At 45.2% G+C, this 18,999-nt stretch overlaps 2 protein-coding genes and 1 pseudogene across 2 annotated transcripts in view; 2 read left to right on the top strand and 1 right to left on the bottom strand.

The window, feature by feature from the left end:
- Window positions 1-223: 223 nt before the first annotated feature.
- LOC112397996 (cytochrome c oxidase subunit NDUFA4-like) lies at window positions 224-608 on the bottom strand. The gene is made up of 2 exons (XM_024742362.1): window positions 441-608; window positions 224-328 (listed from the first exon to the last, which is right to left on the bottom strand). The coding sequence occupies exons 1-2, from the start codon at window positions 606-608 to the stop codon at window positions 224-226; spliced, it is 273 nt and encodes a 90-aa protein (XP_024598130.1).
- Window positions 609-3,239: 2,631 nt separating this feature from the next.
- LOC112398008 (zinc finger protein 211-like) lies at window positions 3,240-6,566 on the top strand (annotated as a pseudogene).
- A 4,718-nt stretch (window positions 6,567-11,284) lies between these two features.
- The window catches only part of LOC112397999 (zinc finger protein 551-like), a 39,460-nt gene continuing 31,745 nt past the window's right edge, over window positions 11,285-18,999 (top strand). Inside the window, 3 exon segments of the mRNA XM_024742364.1 lie at window positions 11,285-11,504; window positions 14,918-15,041; window positions 16,434-18,232. Of these exon segments, the coding sequence (XP_024598132.1) occupies window positions 11,472-11,504; window positions 14,918-15,041; window positions 16,434-18,232 (1,956 nt within the window). The 5' untranslated portion in view covers window positions 11,285-11,471.

Genomic DNA, 18,999 nt, shown 5'->3' with positions numbered 1-18,999 from the left:
TATGTTTCTATTTATTATCCTTTCATTTCTGCCTGAAGAACTCCCTTTGGCTTTTTTTTTTTTTCAAGTTTCAGATATTTATTAATCACTGTAAACCCCAACACAAAACAACAAAGTGATTTCATGCATTTAGAGGGGAAATATTTCCTGGTTAAGTGGAAAATTGTGCAGATGGCTTCTGGAAGACCTTCATTCTAAGAAGCATTATAGTGAAACATTTCATTTAGAAATCTGGAACTTCTTTCTTCAGTTTGCTGTAATCGACATTCACTGAGTAGAACTTGTATTGATCATTGGGACCCAGTTTGTTCCAGGGTTCTGGGTTATTCTTTCTTTTTTTCCTCATTGGCCATGCTGGGTGGCTTGTGGGATCTTAGTTCCTAGACCAGGGATTGAACCCCAGCCACAGAAGTGAAAATGCCAAGTCCTAACCACTGGACTGCCAGGGAACTCCCTGGGTTATTCTTTCTGTCCCAGCTAACATCTGGATTGAACAATTCCAGGTGCAAGACATACAATGCTGCTCCAGTACCTCCCACTCTAATAAATACAAAGAGGGGGATCAAGCTAGGATGCTTCTTGGCCTGACCAGTGATCTGGTGGAGCATGGTTGCAACAGAGGCCTTGAGTTCAGATGGAGAGAAAGAAAAATGTGCAAGGCCCAGGACTAAGTAGTCTCTTTTCCCTTTGGCATTTCTTAGAAGTCAGGCTGAGTGTCAGTGAACTCCCTCAGCTTTTGTTTGTCTAAAGTCTTTCTTTAATTGTGCAGGACAGCTTTGTTAGGTAAAGTATCCTTGTTTGGCAGTTTTTTCCTTCAGTGTTTTGAATACAGTATCTACAGGATATTTGTTCCAGGAGCCCATGTGGATACCAAAATCTGTGGATGCTCAAGTCCCTTATATAAAATGGCATAGTACAGTGAACAGAGTGAACCCTCTATATCTGCAGGTTTAGAATTCACAGATTCAAAGAACCAACTGTATATCATCCCACTCTCTCCTAGGCTGCAAGATTTCTGCTGAAAAATCTACTGATAGCCTTATGAGGGTTCCCTGAGTGAAGGAGTTTCTTTTCTCTTCATGCTTTCAAAATTCTGTTTGGGTTTTTTTGCTTGTTTACTGACAGTTTTGTTTATAATGTGTCTTGGTAATATCCTCTTTGGAATGAATCTGTACATGGACCTATGAGCATCATGAATTGGGTGTCCACATCTCTTCCCAGACTTGGGAAGTCAGACATTATTTCTTCAAACTTTCTGACACTTTTTCTTTCTATCTCTCCTTCTCCTGGGACTCCAGTAATGCAAATATTGTTTTGCTTGATGGTATTCCATAGTTTACCTATGCTGACTTCACTTTCTTCCCCCCTCTGGCTGGATGATAAATGACCTGTGTTTGAGTTCACATATTCTTTCCACTGCTTGACCAAGTGTGTTGTTGATACTCTGTTGCATTTTTCTTTTCATTTGTTGTATTCTTCAACTTCAGAATTTCTGTTTGATTCTTTTTTATGATTCCTGTCTCTCTGAACTTCTTGTTTTGTTCCTGTATCATTTTCCTTATCATGTTGAGTTATCTATCTGTGTTCTCTTGTAGCTCACTGAGCTTCCTTTTTTTAAAAGTTATTTATTTTTGGCTGCATTGGGTCTTCGTTTCTGCACATGGGCTTTCTGTAGTTGCAGCAAGTGGGGGCTACTCTTCGTTGCAGTGCGCGGGCTTCTCATTGCAGTGGCTTTTGTTGCAGAGCACGAGCTCTAGGCGTGTAGGCTTCAGTAGTTGTGGCTCATGGGCTCTAGAGCACAGGCACAGTAGTTGTGGTGCACGGGCTTTGTTGCTCCGTGGAGTGTAGGATCTTCTTGGGCCAGGGCTTGAACCCGTGTCCCATGCATTGGCAGGTGGATTCTCAACCACTGCAGCACCAGAGAAGCCCCCTCACTGAGCTTCCTTAAAACATTTATTTTGAATCCTTTGGTGGTTCGTAGATCTCCATTTCTTTGAGGTTGGCTACTGGAAAATTATAATGTCCCTTTGATGGTATCATGTTTCCTTGTTTTTCATGTTTCTTTTATCCTTGTGTCCATGTGTGTATGTGTGGTGAATCAGTCATTTCTTTCAACATTTTGGGGTGAATTTTGGTTAGAGAAATAGCTTCACCTTCATGTGAATGCAAGGGTGCTGGCTGGGTGTGGTATTGTGGTGTTGACTCCAGTGAAGACCCCGGGAATATAGTCTCTGTGCAGATCTGTCAGCTGAGATCAGAGTGGTGAAGACTGTAGGGGTCCTCAGTGACCATGGCAGCAGTAGTATGCAGTGGTGGCAATGGCTTTTGGAGTCTTTGGTGACAAAGAGTGCTGGGAATCCACTGATCTCCTTTTCTCCCATTGAGGATGTTATGGCTAAGGGGATTTCCTTTGGAATCCATGCTGATGAACTCTACAGGATCCTCTAATGTGAAAACTGGGGAGTCTGCTGCTTGTTGTCAGTTTGTTGTCAGTGACAAAGCCTGCAAGGGTCCTTCACAGAGCAGGCCACTAGGGACCGTGATGGCACAAGCCCAGTGGCTGACACAAGTAGCTCTCACGTACTTTGATCCTAACCATCCAGGCATCTCTGCTAAGCCAGTTTTCCCAGCGATCCTTTCTGTGCAGTTATTCTCCTTCTTTTGCTCTACTGTGTTGCTGTTTGTCTTAATTGGACACTTATGCTGTACCCCGCATCCACCCCAGGGTTATTTTTATTCATTGATAGCTGTCTAATTGTTTTTGGAAGGGGAATGAATGCTAGTATCTCTTATTCTGTCATCTCACTGACATCACTCACATAGATCTCTTTTCTCTGGTCGTTTTTTGTGCTGAGTTGCTCTGGGACAGTGCTGGCTATTTTTTTGGCTGTACGCGGGCCTCTCACTGTTGTGGCCTCTCCCGTTGCGCGGAGAACAGGCTCCGGACGTGCAGGCTCAGTGGCCATGGCTCACGGGCCTAGCCGCTCTGCTGCATGTGGGATCTTCCCGGACTGGGGCACAAACCCGTGTCCCCTGCATCGGCAGGCAGACTCTCAACCACTGCACCACCAGGGAAGCCCCCTGGCCATTCTTTTGTGCTGTTTTTCTCTTAGGACTTGCATCATGTGTCCCAGGTACTTGCTCAGCTAGGAGTTGGGGGGAGAATCCTGTGTGCATCACAGGATAGACATGACTCCAGTCATGGAATAGTGGGCTCAGAGGGAGCCTGGCCTTGGTGAATGGCAGTTGGTGAGGTTGTGACACCAGGGCTGTGTGTAAGACCATACCAGAGATCTGTCCCATTCAACCAGTGTTTTGTTTCCATTGCCTGTGTCCACATCCCATTGCCATTTGTTCTTCCACATTGTTGATACTTTGCCAACTTGTCAGTTCTAGTAGTTATCATTTCCACTCTGGCTTCTTTCCAGCAGTAATCTCCATCTCTCTAAACCCCCACATCTCAACCATTTCTTTGACAGGTCTCCCTGTAGTGTTCTCCAACATCAGGCCATACATGCTGTGCTTGGAGATGTGCATATCTCCTTATATTGACTTTCAACAGTATCTACTCTGTTACAGTTGATTTTCATGGGATGGGTACATTCACATTCTTCTACACAGCCTCATGTCAACCAACAGGAATGGTTCTGTAGGAAGCCAATGACAGAGGAGTAAGTTGTAAACCCTACCTCTTTTCCTTCTGTTATACACTGTCTTTGTGTCCTTCCCTTGGTGGGGTTTCCACCATTCGGTGACTTTAGGAGCCCAGCAATGCACAGCAGCCATTTCTTCAGAGTTCAACCTGCTTGTCTTCAAAAGTATCCCTGGACCCATGCCTAGATATGACGGATGCACATTTGTGATGGGCTTGCCCCATTCCTATAATGTCAACATATACTTCACCAGTATTTCTTTGGGTTCAGGTTGCTGCTATGGAGCACAGGATGCAGAGGTACCCTTTTAACAAAGCATTTCTGTAGGAATCTCACAGGCCAGAACTCCCAGTCCAGCTCCATTTTCCCAGAAGGCTCACCCCTGTCAGATGTGTGGTCCAGTCTTTTTTTTTTTATTTTAAAAAATATTTATTTATTTATTTTTGGCTGCGTTGTTGTGCACGGTCTGTGCACGTTCTGTGCACGGTCTTTCTCTAGCTGAGGTGCATGGGCTTCTCACCGTGGTGGCCTCTCCCGTTGTGGAGCACAGGTTCTAGGCGTACGGGCTTCAGTAGTTGTGCCTCATGGGCTCTAGAGTGCAGGCTCAGTAGTTGTGGCACACAGGCCTAGTTGCTCTGTGGCATGTGGGATCCTCCCGGACCAGGGCACGATCCCGTGTCCCCTGCATTAGCAGGTGGATTCTTAACAACTGCGCTACCAGGGAAGCCCTGTGGTCCAGTCTTGAGAGTCATTTTCCAGTTGGCTAGGCAGCAGGGAACACAACACAGCCAGAAACTCGAGGTGTGGGGCATGTAAAAAATGTTTTTATTTCAGGGCAAGCAAACAACACCAGAAGCAGCACGTGGGAGAAAAACCCTTCTTAGGCAGTGTAGACAAGGCTTCACTTGTGAAGAGCTGCAATTTCCAGGAGTCATGGAAGGCTTTTACCTGCAGGGAGCTTGGGAAGGACTTCCTAGTCTTGTCAGGACACCTCCAGCAACAGGCCACTCACTCCCGGGAGAAGCCAAAAAAAATCTCTGAGTGTGGGGTGACTTGTCGAAGAAGAAAAATTCATTATACCCGGGGAGAATGCAAGAAAGCCTTCAACCCCCAAAACACACTTGATCAGGACCAGGGTGTCTACACTGGAAGACAGTGTTTTGTGTGCCAGGACTGTGGGAAAGCATTCAGGTTCAAATCCTTGTATGTTGTGCATCAGAAAGTCCACACTATAGAAGGGCTTTACATGTGTGGTGAATGTGGCAAATCTTTTAAGTGGAGCTCGACCCTCAGTCAACATGAAAGAGTTCATACTGGGGCAAGGCAGTACAAGTACAGCAAATGTGGAAAATCCTTTAGCTGCAAATCTTTGCTTGCTTATCCCAAAAAAAGTCACATTGGAGAAAAATGATACATGTGCAGTGAATGTGCAGTCTTTTAGCTATAGCTCTATCCTTACTCAGCAACAGAGTATTCACCCTGGAAAATGGCCTTATGTGTGCACTGAATGTGGGAAGTCTTTTACTGATAGGTCTGTCCTCCGTTATCATCAGAGAGTTCACACTGGAGAAAAGCCTTATGAGTGTAATGAATGCAGGAACTCTTTTACCTATAGCAAAAACCTCCGTTATCATCAGAGAGTTCACGAAGGAGATAGGCCTTATGAGTGCAGTGCACGTTGGAAATCTTGTACTGCTAGGTCTGGCCTCCATGATCATCAGAGAGTTCACACTGGAGAATGGCCTTATGAGTGCAATGAATGTGGGAAATCTATCACCTTCAGCTCCAGACTTCACCGTCATCAGAAAGTTCACACTGGTGAAACACCTTGTAATAGTAATGAATGTGGGAAATCCTTTAGCAAAAAATCTACTTTCTTTCAACATCAAAGAGTTCACGCTGTGTAAAGGCCTTAGCTTTTTAGGAAATGTGCGATTGTCCTGTTGATTATAATGGCACTAAAGGAGCCATCTATCTGAATTCAGTGTTGTACAAATGTTCACAGTTAGGAGATCCCCTGTAAGTTTGAGTTATATGAAAGCATGTGTGGCTTCTTATACTCTCTGATCTGCTCAGGGCTCTTGCCAAATTTAAGTCACTGCCAATTTCTATGGCCAAAGACGTTTTACCTTTACTACCTGGCAGGTCCCCACAGTTTGCATCAGTCACCATCCCAGTGTGCTCAGGGAAGTTGACCACTGGTCTCCCATGTAAAGGTTTGTGGATTCCTGTAGTCTCTCACTGATATTCTCCTTAAGGCCGTTACTGCAGAGGCGGGAACACAAAGGTAGTGAAAATGGAGATCTGTAGTCCTGGGATGTAGCTTTGTGGCCCAGGCTGTATTCCTGTTGACATGGTTGGAAACATCCTTCATTGCTCACCAATGTTGGCTTCCACTGAGGCAAGACTGATTCTCAGAGGGCATGAGGAGAGACATGGTGGTCATTATAGCATTCCCAAATTTATTTTCTTAAAAGGGATGCACAGATTTGTGAAATGTAAAGCCATTTTTTATAGCTTTATTTAAAGGTATAATTTACACTGAATTAAACTTTATACATTTTCTTATATACATAATTTAAAGTATACTATTTGATAAGTTTTGATGTAGGTATGAACCTGTGAAACTACCATCATAGTTATAATGGCCATATCCATTGCTGTATATTTACCTCATGTCCTTTTATAATCTCACCCTGCCCTTCCCTCCCTCCAAATAATTGATACCTTTGCATTTTGTAGAATTTATATGGTGGGAATCATTAAATATTTACCCCTTTTCCAGGTTTACTTTATGTTGTATAACTACTTTGAGATTCATCAATGACATTATGTGAATACTTCACCTTTTTCTTTCGCTGAGTAATCTTATATTTGGATAAATCGCTATTTGTTTATTCATTCATCTGTTTATGGACATTTGGGTTATTTCCAGGTTTTTGACAATTTAAAAATAAACGTGATACAAACATTTGTGTACATTTCTTAAAATGAATATATTTTATCTTTTTTCAATAACTTTGAGTGCAGTGTCTGAGTCATAGGGTAGGTGAATGTTTAACTTTTGAAGAAACTAACAAATTTTGATCTAAAATGACTATCTTTTTGCATTCTTACCAGCAGTGTATGAGGGTTCCATTTCCTCACATCCTAGTGAATCCTGATTTGTTTAATTATTTTAATTTTAGCCCTCCTTTTAAAATTTATTTTTATTTATTTATTTATTATTATTATTATTTTTTTTGCGGTACGCGGGCCTCTCACTGTTCTGGCCTCTCCCGTTGTGGAGCACAGGCTCCGGATGCGCAGGCTCAGCGGCCATGATTCACGGGTCCAGCCGCTCCGCGGCATGTGGGATCCTCCCGGACCAGGGCACGAACCTGCATCCCCTGCATCGGCAGGCAGACTCTCAACCACTGCGCCACCAGGGAAGCCCAGCCCTCCTTTTAAAAAAAATATTTATTTATTTTGTTGTGCCAGGTCTTAGTTGTGCCAGGTAGGCTCCTTAGTTGTGGCATGTGAACTCTTAGTTGTGGCATGCATGTGGGATCTAGTTCCCTGACTAGGGATCGAACCCGGGCCCCCTGCATTGGGAGTGCAGAGCCTTATCCACTCTGCCACCAGGGAAGTCCCCAATTTTAGCCCTTTTAATAAGTTTGTCATGCTATCTCAGTGTTGGTTTAATTGGATTTCCTTAAGGATTCATGATGAGAATTTTTTCGGATGTGCATATGCTATCTGTATGTCTTTGGTAAAGTGTGTGCTCATATCATTTAGGCTATTTTCCTTTATGAGTTAGGGATATTTCCTTTTAACAAATAGGACAGTGAAATAACAAAGATATATTGGAATTTTACCCATTTTACTGCTTGAATAACATAAGTGATTCTTTTGCTTTATGGAATAATTGTTTTCAATTCCGGAAAAATATTTTTTAATTTTTGCAAATTTGGGGACTTCCCTGGTGGTCCAGTGGTTAAGAATCTGCCTTCCAATGCAGGGGACATGGGTTTGATCCCTGGTTGGGGAACTAAGATCCCACATGCAGTGGGGCAATTAAGCCTGCGTGCTCTAGAGCTTGCGCACCACAACTAGAGAGAAGCCCACGCACTGCAATGAAAGATCCTGCATGCCGTAACTAAAATCCCACGTGCCACAACTAAGACCCGACGCAGCCAAATAAATAAAATAAATTATTAATTTTTGCAAATTTGTATGCTATACACAATGTAATGTTCATATTTATCATACACAATTAATTTGCATTATAGATTTATCTGCATTATTAACACACTTCATCACTTTCCTAAGTTAGACATTTAATAATATAATAAAGCCCTGCTTTGTAGTTTTCACCCATTTTCTTGGTCTATCTTGGGGATTGGTGGGTTGGAGCAGGACTTTAAGGTGGACCAGGTGTGGGACTTCCCTGGTGGCACAGTGGTTAAGAATCCGCCTGCCAATGCAGGGGACATAGGTTCAAGCCCTGGTCCGGGAAGATCTCATATGCCCCGGAGCAACTAAGCCCGAATGCCACAACTACTGAGCTTGCACTCTAGAGCCTGTGCTCTGCAACAAGAGAAGCCACTGCAATGAGAAGCCTGTGCCCACAACGAAGAGTAGCCCCTGCCTGCTGCAACTAGAGAAAGCCTGTGCGCAGCAACAAAGACCCAATGCAGACAAAAAAAAAAAAAAAGGTGGACCAGGGGGTATTAGGATAGACATTCTGAAGCCCTTCTGGAAGCCAAAGAATAAGTCAGTGATCAGACTCCCCAAACGTGGGCCATACAATGTGGGTTTAAATCTCGTCACCAGCCATCACTGGGACAATAGGCAAAACAATCCACTATCTGGGTTGTCTCCTGTGTAAAATGGGGATAAAGAGCAGCCCTGTGCCCAGGCCTTTGGAGGAGCTGAGGTGCCCGTTCTGTGTGCAGTGGCTACACCACCAGCCACACCTGCAGGTGATATCCCCAAGCCATATACCTCTGGGCCCTTCTGTCCCCAGGTGCTTCTGAGAAACAAATGGGGCTTGCTAGAACCCTCTGGTCCACTGGAAGACGTGTCTTCAGGTTACTGAGGTCTCATTGTGGAATCCCAGGGAATCTGTGGGCCACTCTAGAGTTCCCCAAGATTTACTTCACTGACTGTGACAGGGAGGTGATGAAGGTGTTCACCGTAGCCTCTGTGACGGTCAGTCAAAGCAACAAAATACAGCCTGTACTGGTACCAGAATTCCAGGATTTGCATTTTGAGAATTTCTTTTTAATTTTCACAGCACTCTGGGTATTGGGAGCTATTACTGTATTGCTGGGGAAATCCAGGATCACAAAGATGAAGTGGGTCCCCCAAGGTCACACTACAGACAAGTATCAGATTCAAGAGGCTGGATTCAAACCTGGGAGTCTAGCTGCCGAACTGGGGACAGTCCCTTTATCATGGCACTTGAAGCCTTCAGCCCGGGGCAGGTGCACAGTGAGGTTCATGGAGACTCAGCTGCTGCTGCTGTTATTGTTGGATTTATTTTCGTGATCGTTTCCCCATTCCTTGCATGTCCCAGAGCAGTTAATGTCTACTGTGGAAAACAGAACGGAGGTTTCTCAAAAAACTGAAAATAGAACTGCCATGTGATCCAGCAATTTCATTCCTGGGTATATATCCAAAGAAAACAAGAATAATAATTTGAAAAGGTACATGCACTCAATGTTCATAGCAGCATTATTTATAATAGCCAAGATATGGAAGCCACCTAAGTGCCCATCAACAGATGAATGGATAAAAAAGATGTGGTACACACACACACACACGCACGCATGCCCACACGCAGTGGAATACCACTCTGCCATAAAAAATGATATTCTGCCATTTACAGCAACATGGATGGACCTGGAGGGTATTATGCTCAGTGAAAAAGAGAGACAAATACTGTTTGATATCACTTATATGTGGAATCCAAAAAATACAGCAAACTAGTGAATATAACAAAACAGAAACAGACTCACAGATACAGAGAACAAAGTAGTGGTTTCCAGTGGGGAGAGGGAAGAGGGGAAGGGCAAGATAGGGGTAGGGGACTTAGAGGTACAAACTGCTATGTAGAAAATAAACAACAAGGATATATTGTACATCACAGGGAATTACAGCCATTATTTTGTAATAACTTTAAATGAAGTATAATCTATAAAAATTTTGAATCACTATGTTGTACACCTGAAACTAACATAATATTATAAATCAACTATATGCCAATAAAAATAAATGTTTAAATCAGGGAAAAATATTGAGCTCAGCTTAACTCATCTCTTCTCAGACTTTAGTATCTCCTAATAAAAATTATTGAGGTCTTAACTTTTTTCACCCTTCTCAGATGCTTCCCCAGAGTTATCTCTGCCACTATCTTTGACTAACTACATAATCATTATAAATAGTTCCTTATAATTTGCATTTCACAACTTTTTTTTTTCGATATCATTTATTCCTCATGCACAACAGCCCCAACAATCACTGGAGAAATGATAACCCCCTCCCAGCAAGGAGATGAGATGATGGGGTTCAGATGCCACTTTTGCACATGCCCTCTGCCTGAGAACACTATCACTCATTGAGCAGGCACTACACTGTACCAAAACAATTTCATAAGTTGCTCTCCATTTGAGATAGATGTCAGATTCCTAAAGGAACTGAATATATCTTTGGTCATTGAGTAAGAAATATTAAGTGACTAGACAGTTCTGCTTTATGGTTTAGAGACAATCAGTGAGGATACAGGCATGACAGATGTTCTCTGGGAAACAGAGGCAGCGACAAGTTCTTGTCCTATTTCAGGGAGGCCTAAACATCGTTACTCATCTTCCAAGTCATGGCCCTAACTAAACATACAGAGATAAAAAACAACCAACACTTCTAACTGTATGTATTTGAATAGCAATAAAACGTTTATTACATTCCAGCTAAGAGCGGATGCATTTTGAGTCTGAATGAGAATATGTCCGCTCGCATTTGTAGCCTTTGGAAATAATTGGAATAATCTTTTTAGCCACAGGGGGCCATTTTGACTTACAGAGACCGGAATAATGTTTCTAAACAAATGATCCGTGGCAGACAACACTCCCCGGAAACCTGCGAACCGCCCCTTTAAAAAGGGATAATCACATTCCTTTCCCCCCAAGGTTAGTCATTTCCCAGCGCCACTCTCAGTGCCCCAGAACCTTTCTTTTTTTAATTTAAGTATGGCTGATTTACAATGTTATATTGGTTTCACGTATACAACATAGTGATTTAATTTTTTTTTTTTGGCCCCGTCAAGCGATATGTGGGATCTTACCCTGCAGTGGAAGCGCGGAGTCTTAACTACTGGACCGCCAGGGGTCTCGTGATTCAGTATTTTTATAGCGTGTACTTCATTTAAAGTTATTACAAAATAATGGTTATACTTCTTGCTGCGCAGAACGTTTCTTGGCCAAGGTAGACTCCGGGAATCTCCTCCTGCGCAGCTGTGGAAACTACACTACCCAGAGGGCAATGCGCCCAATGGTGGCGGAGTTGAGCCAATGAAAGCCCAGGGCAGAGGTACTTCCGTGCGTGAGCTTCGCTTCGGGGCGGGATTTCTGGCGTCTTCCTTGTGGCGGTCATTTTGGCCTTTCTCAGGTCGGGTCGCTCACTCAGAGGCTCGGGGCCAGGGGTCCTAAAAGAGAAGGCGTCTGAGGCCTCCACAGAGGCGGATCCAAGGCTTGGCGGTGGCGCACCTCGGGGTGACCCGTAACAGGCTGAAATCGGGACCTCCACGCCTCACAGACTCCGCTTCGTCCGCAGACTCCGATGGCGGCGGCGGCGCTGAGGGACCCGCCTCAGGTAAACGTTCGTCTTCCGGGCTCTCACCGCCCTCACCGCCCCCAGACACTAAAGACCCAAGTGCGGGGCGCCTGCTCACGTGCCTGCAGCTCGGGGCGCGGTGTCCGGGACGGTGAGCCGGTTGTGGGTAGGTCTTTTTCTGACAGTGTGATGGCGCGTGGGAGAGGGTGGCAGGCGGAGGGACCCGAAAGTGCAAAGGCTGGGAGGTCGGACTGAGGCGGGAGGATTCAGGAAACCTGGAGTCCGTCTTATGTCTGCAGGACACAAAGACTGTGAGGCGAAGTTGTGCCTGAGGAGATTTACTTTCATTCTGAAGGGTGTGAGCAAAACAGGACACTGAGATAGGATTCTAAAAGTTTTCCTAAGGCTGCTCAGAGGAAGAAGAGACGAGGAGAGAGATAATAGATACGGGAAAGGTCGAATCCTGTAAAAGATTACACAGCTGGCAAGAGTCTACTCTCAGGACTGAGGCCCGGAGGTAATTCAGACATCTCGAGCTCACCTGGCTCCTGGGCTGGCCAAGGGTACTTAGCGGTCTGAGCCCAAGGATGCTGGCCGTAGTGGTCAAACTCAACCAACCTCTCTTTTTCCACAGATTCCTGTAACTACGGAATCGCTTAGTGATACTGGTTTGTGGAGTTTATTTCAGGGTCTCGTTAGTCCTCACCCCATCCTTGTGGTCTCTGGGGTAATAGCGTCCTGGTACTGTTCTGCCACTCTTCCAGGCCTTGAACAAGCACCAGGCCTAGAGTTATGTAGGATGGTTCCTATTTTTGACAACGAGTGGAATCAGATGAGGAAAGTACCAGATCTGGCATAGGTACCAGAATGTGCAAAGGCCTGGAGGTGAGGTGAGGGAGGGTTCAGGGACGTGCAGGTATCTTTTCTTTCTCATGGTAGCTGAGAGCAGTGGAGCAGGAGGTAGGTCTGGAACAGCTATTTTTTTTTGGCTGCGTTGGGGCTTCATTGCTGCGCGTGGACTTTCTCTAGTTGCAGTGAGCGGGGGCTACTCTTACTTGTGGTGCGTGAGCTTCTCATTGCAGTTGCTTCTCTTGTTGAGCATGGGCTCTAGGTGAACTGTGCTCTGTGGCTCAGTAGTTGTGGCACACAGGCTTAGTTGCTCCATGACATGTGGGATCTTCCCAGACCAGGGATTGAACCCGTGTCCCCTGCATTAGCAGGCGGATTCTTAACCACTGCACCACCAGGGAATTCCCTGGAACAGCTTTGTGAGAAATTGGGTGTCTCTTCTGGAGGTGATAGGAGCAATGAAAAATTTGGAGCAGTGGAGACAGGTGATCTGACCCAGGTCTCAACAGGCTCCCTGTGGCTGCAGCATGGAGAACAGTATTGGCATAAAGGAGGTGTTAGGAAGACCAGGGAGAAGGATACTCCTATAGTCTGGGTGAGTGTGCTGGTAGCTGGACCAGGGTGGTGGCCATGGAGGTGGGAGATGTGGCTGGATTCTGGATTGGTGTTTTAGGTATGGCAAGCTGGATTTTCTAATTTTGAGGTTGAAAGAAGGAGTCAGGGATGAAGTGAAAGTATGGATTTTGCATGTGGAAGGATGGAAGCTCTACCAACTGATATGGGAAAGTCCATAGTAAGAGTAATTTTCACTGGGGATATCAGAAGTTTTATTCTTGACCTCTTAAGGATATGAGGTGTTTCAGAGTGCAGTTTGTGGGCATCCTCCTCTGAGGAGGAGTTTGGGATGGAGACTTATCCAAAAGGTAGTAGACAGTGTGGACCAGGGAGGAGCTGTAGATCATTTTAGTATAGGGAGTCCTGGTCAGGAGGATAATGGTAATAATAGCCTAGGAAGAAGAGAATGGGTCTGCGGACTGGGCTTCCTGTTTGGACCCCTGGTTGTGGGAGGTAGGTGTCACAACATGGGTGAAGGAGTTAGTCACAGAGAGGGTTATAAGGGTAAATGGTTTGGCATGCAACCAAGGCTTCTGAAGGATCAGTGGACATGAGATGGATGCAGAGGCATCATCAGGAGTAATTCAGACAAGCTGGTGTTTATTCACTGCTCTACCAACTCACTAGGGTTTTGTTGTAACCCTTGGTGGGACCTGGGGTGTTCTAGTCAGGCTGGCAGATTAGCTTGGGGACACAAGCGGTCGTCTGGGAAACTCACAGATGATGTAGAGGGCCAGGCGCTGGGCCTTGAATGAGGGTTAGGTGGAGAAAGGAAAGCTATGACTGGTGAGGGTTCATCAAGTGCAGCACAAGTGGAGTAGGGCCATGGGTATCTGAGATCTGATGTGGTTCTTAGTGGGTGAGGTTGAAGCAAGGGACAGTCAAGGAAGGAGGCCTTCATAGCAGGATTCAAGGCTGCCTTTGTCAGTGGGGACCGTCACCGTCTAGGGTCGTACTTGATCATGTTTGAATTTGCCAAGCATTCTGTGGATCACATATACTGAGTAATGAATAGAGAGGCTGAGGAGATGATTTTGGTGTAGGGCAGGAGGGAAGCTGTGGCTGTGGGAGTGAAGTTGTGAGACAGTTGTGGTGGAAAGAGTGATGTGCACATGGAGAGGGAGCATGAACTCATGGTTCCAGAGCCCTGGTGTTGGCATAAGTGTCAAGGGTGAGCCCAAGTTTGGTGGTGTCTGGGAGAAATGATCTGGGGAACCCCAGGGGAATTGCCTGAGAAGAGTGGGGTGTTGTGGCTTTATGTGCTAGGTCCAGAGCTTAGATGACATCTGTCTACCCACCTGCCTGTTATTGAGGGCTGATACAGTGATCAATAGGACCATGATGAGACAATGGGTATCAGTGCCACCTGAGCTTGGAAATCTTCATGAGGTGGGGAAGGGAGAGGGGTAAGCAACTGATAGATTGGGGAGGTGGTGAAATTAGGATCCTAAGGGGAAAGCTGGTCATGAAATGAACTATCCCCATCATGGCAAGGCTGTGTGACCTTTGAAGTTGTCCCTGCGGGAATGCAGCTGTGAGAGCGAAGTGTGGTTCAAAGAAAGATGTGCATGTGAAGAGGTAGTGTGAACTAATGGCCCTAGAACCCTGTTGTTGGGGTCATAAGGGTGAAGGAAAGACCAGTGTCAGATCACTCACACCCTCCCTGTGGCCAGTGTCTCTCACTAACCTATGTTTGTGACACCCACCTTATTGACAAGAGGCAATGTGGCCTACATGCAAGACCCAGAGGTCAGATGTCACCTATCTGCTCATCTGCCTATTGATGTGGGAAGACACAGAATCAGTGGGAATATAAGGAGTGAGTGATTCTAATGGCACCAAGGTCTGGTATCTCCTCTGAGGTGGAGAGTAGAGTGAGCAGAGGATAGATTGGGGCTGGGGGTGGGGGGAGTGGGGAATGTGACATGATGATCTTGGAATCATAGGAGAGAAGCTGATGGTGGAATGAACTGTCTCCATTATGACAGGGTATGAAATTTGAGGATGTGGCCATTGACTTCTCCCAGGAGGAGTGGGGGCTCCTTGATGAGGCTCAGAGACTCCTGTACTACAATGTGATGCTGGAAAACTTTGCACTTGTAGCATCCCTGGGTAAGACCTTCACACTCTTTCCAGTGTTCTGAGATGATGTCCTGTTTTTCCTTTTTTCCCTGGAGTTAGCATTGTCTTTTCCACAGCTGGATCATGGGCTCTGCTAATTTCCTCTACTTTCTTGTCAGATGTGCTGTGGATGTCAGCACTGAGCTGTGTGTCATGCCCTGAGTAATGGACTCCCCAAGCATCCGTAACACCTGTTGCCTCCAAAAGTGCAGAGATGGGTCTGGGAGTCAGGAATCTTGTAGTTGGCTTAATGAATCCCAACTTGCTTGTCCTCTCCCTGGTGGAGTGACTATGTCCAGATCCATGGCCTCCAGTTCTTCCCCCTTCTTCTAGCTAAAGTTCTTTGTGACTCCCTGTGCCAGATCATGGTCATTACTTACATGATCCATGGGCTGTTTTTGTAAGACTCTCCTTTAGTTGTTTTTTGTAATGTTTTCTTTTTCTTCTCCAGGAATATCTCATTTTAGTAGAGACTTTTTAAAAAAAATGAACTATAGTTGATTTACAATGTTGTGTTAGTTTCTGGTGTACAGCAAAGTGATTCAATTATATGTAATGTTTTCTTTACTGAATACTGTCATATGGCAAGTTGCTCTAGGCCAATGCTGGCCACTCCCCTATGCTGTTTTTCATAAGACTTGCGTTATTCAGGTTCTGAGTAGTTGTACAATGGAGGGTGCAGAGAGAACCCTGGTTGTTTCACAGAGTAGACATGGTAAGATGGTCTCAGAGGAGAGCCTGCCTGGGCCTGGTGAGTGACAGCTGGGGGAGGATATGACATTATGGCTGTTTTCTTATCAAACCAGGAGCCTGCCCAGTGACCAGTAGTGCCACTGACTGCACCTCATTTCTACCTTTTCCCCATACTTGACACTTTGCTGACTTGTTAGTTCATCTGTGACTTCCAGCTCCTGACTGCCTTCACCTTTGTGGCTTCCATGGGTCACCTGTTCCTCTGTACTGCTCTCTCTGCAGTGTTCTCCCCCACTGACCTGCACATGTATCATGAGGTGTGCGCATATCCTTAAATATTCCTTGAATGCCAGCTACTTGATTCCATTTGGATTTTACTGGGGCAGGACACAACCAGCCTGCCCCACATCTGAAGGTTGTTGGGAGAGGAATGAGTTGGAAGCCTTGCCTCTGCTCTGTGTGGTGCAACCCATCCTTGTGTCCTTTGTCTGGTGAGGTCTCCCCTATTTGTGATCTTCAGAGGCCTGCCCACTGCTGCCAAGCAACCACTTCCTCAGCTTGCCCCCAGCTTCCTTGTTTTTAGAACAAACCCATGGCTCATTCTTTGTTGTGTCTGACACACCTTTGTAATGCGGCTTCACTTTCCCACCAAAGTAAACATGCATTTCCTCAGCATTTCTCTGCTTTCAGGTTGTTGCCATGGAACAGAAGATGAGGAGGCCCCTTCTGAGCAGAGTATATCTGTAGAAGGAGAGTCACAGGTTAGGGCTTCTAAGGCAGGTCCATCCACCCAGAAGACCCACCCCTGTGAGATGTGTGTCCCCATCTTAAAAGATATTTTGCAGCAAGCTGAGCACCAAAGAGTATACCCTTTGCAGAAACCAGACTTGGGTGGCACATATGTGAGATGCTTCTGTTTCATTGCAAACCTTCTCCAGCAACAGAAGCATGACAGTGGAGAGAAGCCCTGGAAGAGAGATGTGGACAGGGCCTCGCTTGTGAGGAGCTGCAACTTCTTTGTGCCAGGGAAGCCTTTCACCTGTGGGGAGGTTGGGGAGGACTTCCCAGCCACCTTGGGCCTTCTCCAGCACCAGGCCACACCCAACAGTGAGGAACTACAGAGTGGCAGCAAGAGTGGACAGGCCTTTCACAGTGAAAAAAGTCATTACAAGTGGGGTGAATGTGAAAAAGTTGCCAGCCACAGCCACACACTTGTTCAAGATAAAAGTGTCCACTCTAAAGAAGGGCTTTATGAGTGTAACAAATGTAGGAAAGCCTTCAACTGCAACTACAGACTTCTTCAGCACCAGCAAATTCACACTGGACAAAGGCCATATGAGTGTGGTGAATGTGGGAAATTCTTTAGCCATATCTCTGGCCTTGTTAAACACCAGAGAATTCACAGTGGCACAAAGCCTTATGGATGCAGAGAACGTGAACAATTATTTACCCACAAGTTTAGTCTTAGAAAACACCAGAAAATTCACACTGGAGAAAGGACTTATGAATGCAGTGAATGTGGAAAAGTCTTCAGTCACAAATCCAAACTCATTCACCACCAGAGACAACACACTGGAGGAATGCATTTTGAGTGTGGTGAGTGTGGGAAATTCTTTAGCTACAAATCCAACCTCATTGAACACCAGAGAGTTCACACTAAAGAAAGACCTTATGAGTGCAGTGAATGTGGGAAGTCCTTTAGACAAAGTTCTAGCCTTTTCCGACACCAGAGAGTTCACACTGGAGAAAGGCCTTATGAGTGCAGTGAATGTGGGAAAGCCTTTAGACAAATATTTAATCTCATTCGACATGGTAGAGTTCACACTGGAGAAATGCCTTATGAGTGTAGCGAATGTGGGAAATCTTTCAGCTGCAAGTCTGAACTCGTTCAACACCAGAGAATTCACAGTGGAGAAAGGCCTTATGTGTGCAGTGAATGTGGGAAGTCCTTTAGACAGTTCTCTAACCTTATTCGACACCGGAGTGTTCATACTGGAGAAAGACCATATGAGTGCAGTGTTTGTGGAAAATCCTTTAGTCGCAAATTTATCCTCATTCAACATCAGAGAGTTCACACTGGAGAAAGACCTTACAAGTGCACTGAATGTGGAAAATCTTTTACCCGCAAATCTGACCTCATTCAACACCAGAGAATTCATACTGGCACAAGACCTTATGAGTGCAGTGAATGTGGGAAATCCTTTAGACAACGCTCTGGGCTTATTCAACACCGGAGAATTCATTCTGGAGAAAAGCCTTATGAATGTGGGGAATGTGGGAAATCCTTTAGCCAAAGTGCTAGCCTCATTCAACATCAGAGAGTTCACACTGGGGAAAAACCATATGAGTGTAATGAGTGTGGGAAATCCTTTAGCCAAAGTTCTAGCCTCATTCAACACCAGAGAAGGCACACTGGTGAGAGGCCTTATGAGTGCAGTGAATGTGGGAAACTCTTTACCCACAAATCTGACCTCATTCAACACCAGAAAGTTCACACGGGAGAAAGACCTTATGAATGTAGTGAATGTACGAAATCCTTTAGCCGCAAACCTAACCTCCTCAGACACTGGAGAGTTCATGCTGGAGAAAAGCCTTAAATGTGCAGGGAATGTTTTATTTCCTCACTCAGTATAGCAATACTGGAGGAGACTGTGTGAGAGCCATTTAACTGAATTTAAACCTCATTTATTCAAACATCCACCATGCAAGATTGCTCATAAGTTTCAGTTACATCTGAGGCTTTAAGGAGATGCATTATACCTTGTAACCTGCCCAGAGCTGCTGTTAGATTTATGTCACTGTCACTTTCTGTGGCTGAAGCCATTTCACCCCTGTACATAAGGCACCACTCCAACAGGCTCAGGAAAGCTGAACTCTGTTCTCCCATCTGTGTGAGGAAATTATGAATAGCCCAAACCCTTAGCAGGATCCTCATTCCTTTCTCTCTGATGTTAGGGAATGGACCTTACCCAGGTTGGGTCCAAAGGACCTATCCTCAGCTTGCTAAGAAGGACTACCTTTTTCAGGGACATCATTGTTCTCACATCATACTTGTGATGAATTTTTCCAGGTTCTAATTTACCAACGTGGAAACTGCTTGCTGCATGTTGCTCTGGTTTGTGATCTTTTGTAAAGGCCTCCTCTTGCATCTTTAATTTTGGCAGTTCTTTTCTCTCTTCCATGGGGGTTTGGAAGCAGAATTGTGATCTGTTAGCATGTAGAGGTGAACAGATTAATTTGCATTGCTTCCCAAGGC

Source organism: Neophocaena asiaeorientalis, unplaced genomic scaffold (assembly GCF_003031525.2).
Source record: "Neophocaena asiaeorientalis asiaeorientalis breed wild unplaced genomic scaffold, Neophocaena_asiaeorientalis_V1.1 scaffold582, whole genome shotgun sequence".
Lineage (NCBI taxonomy): Eukaryota > Metazoa > Chordata > Mammalia > Artiodactyla > Phocoenidae > Neophocaena > Neophocaena asiaeorientalis.
This window is presented reverse-complemented; position numbering and strand designations above follow the sequence as displayed.

Excerpts from the sequence above, each read along its gene's own strand:
- LOC112397996 (XM_024742362.1), bottom strand. The coding sequence starts at position 608 with ATGCTCCACCAGATCACTGGTCAGGCCAAGAAGCATCCTAGCTTGATC. Across the intron at positions 329-440 it reads ACCCAGGGAGTTCCCTGGCA|AATAACCCAGAACCCTGGAA; the intron begins GTCCAGTGGTTA and ends AAAAAAAGAAAG.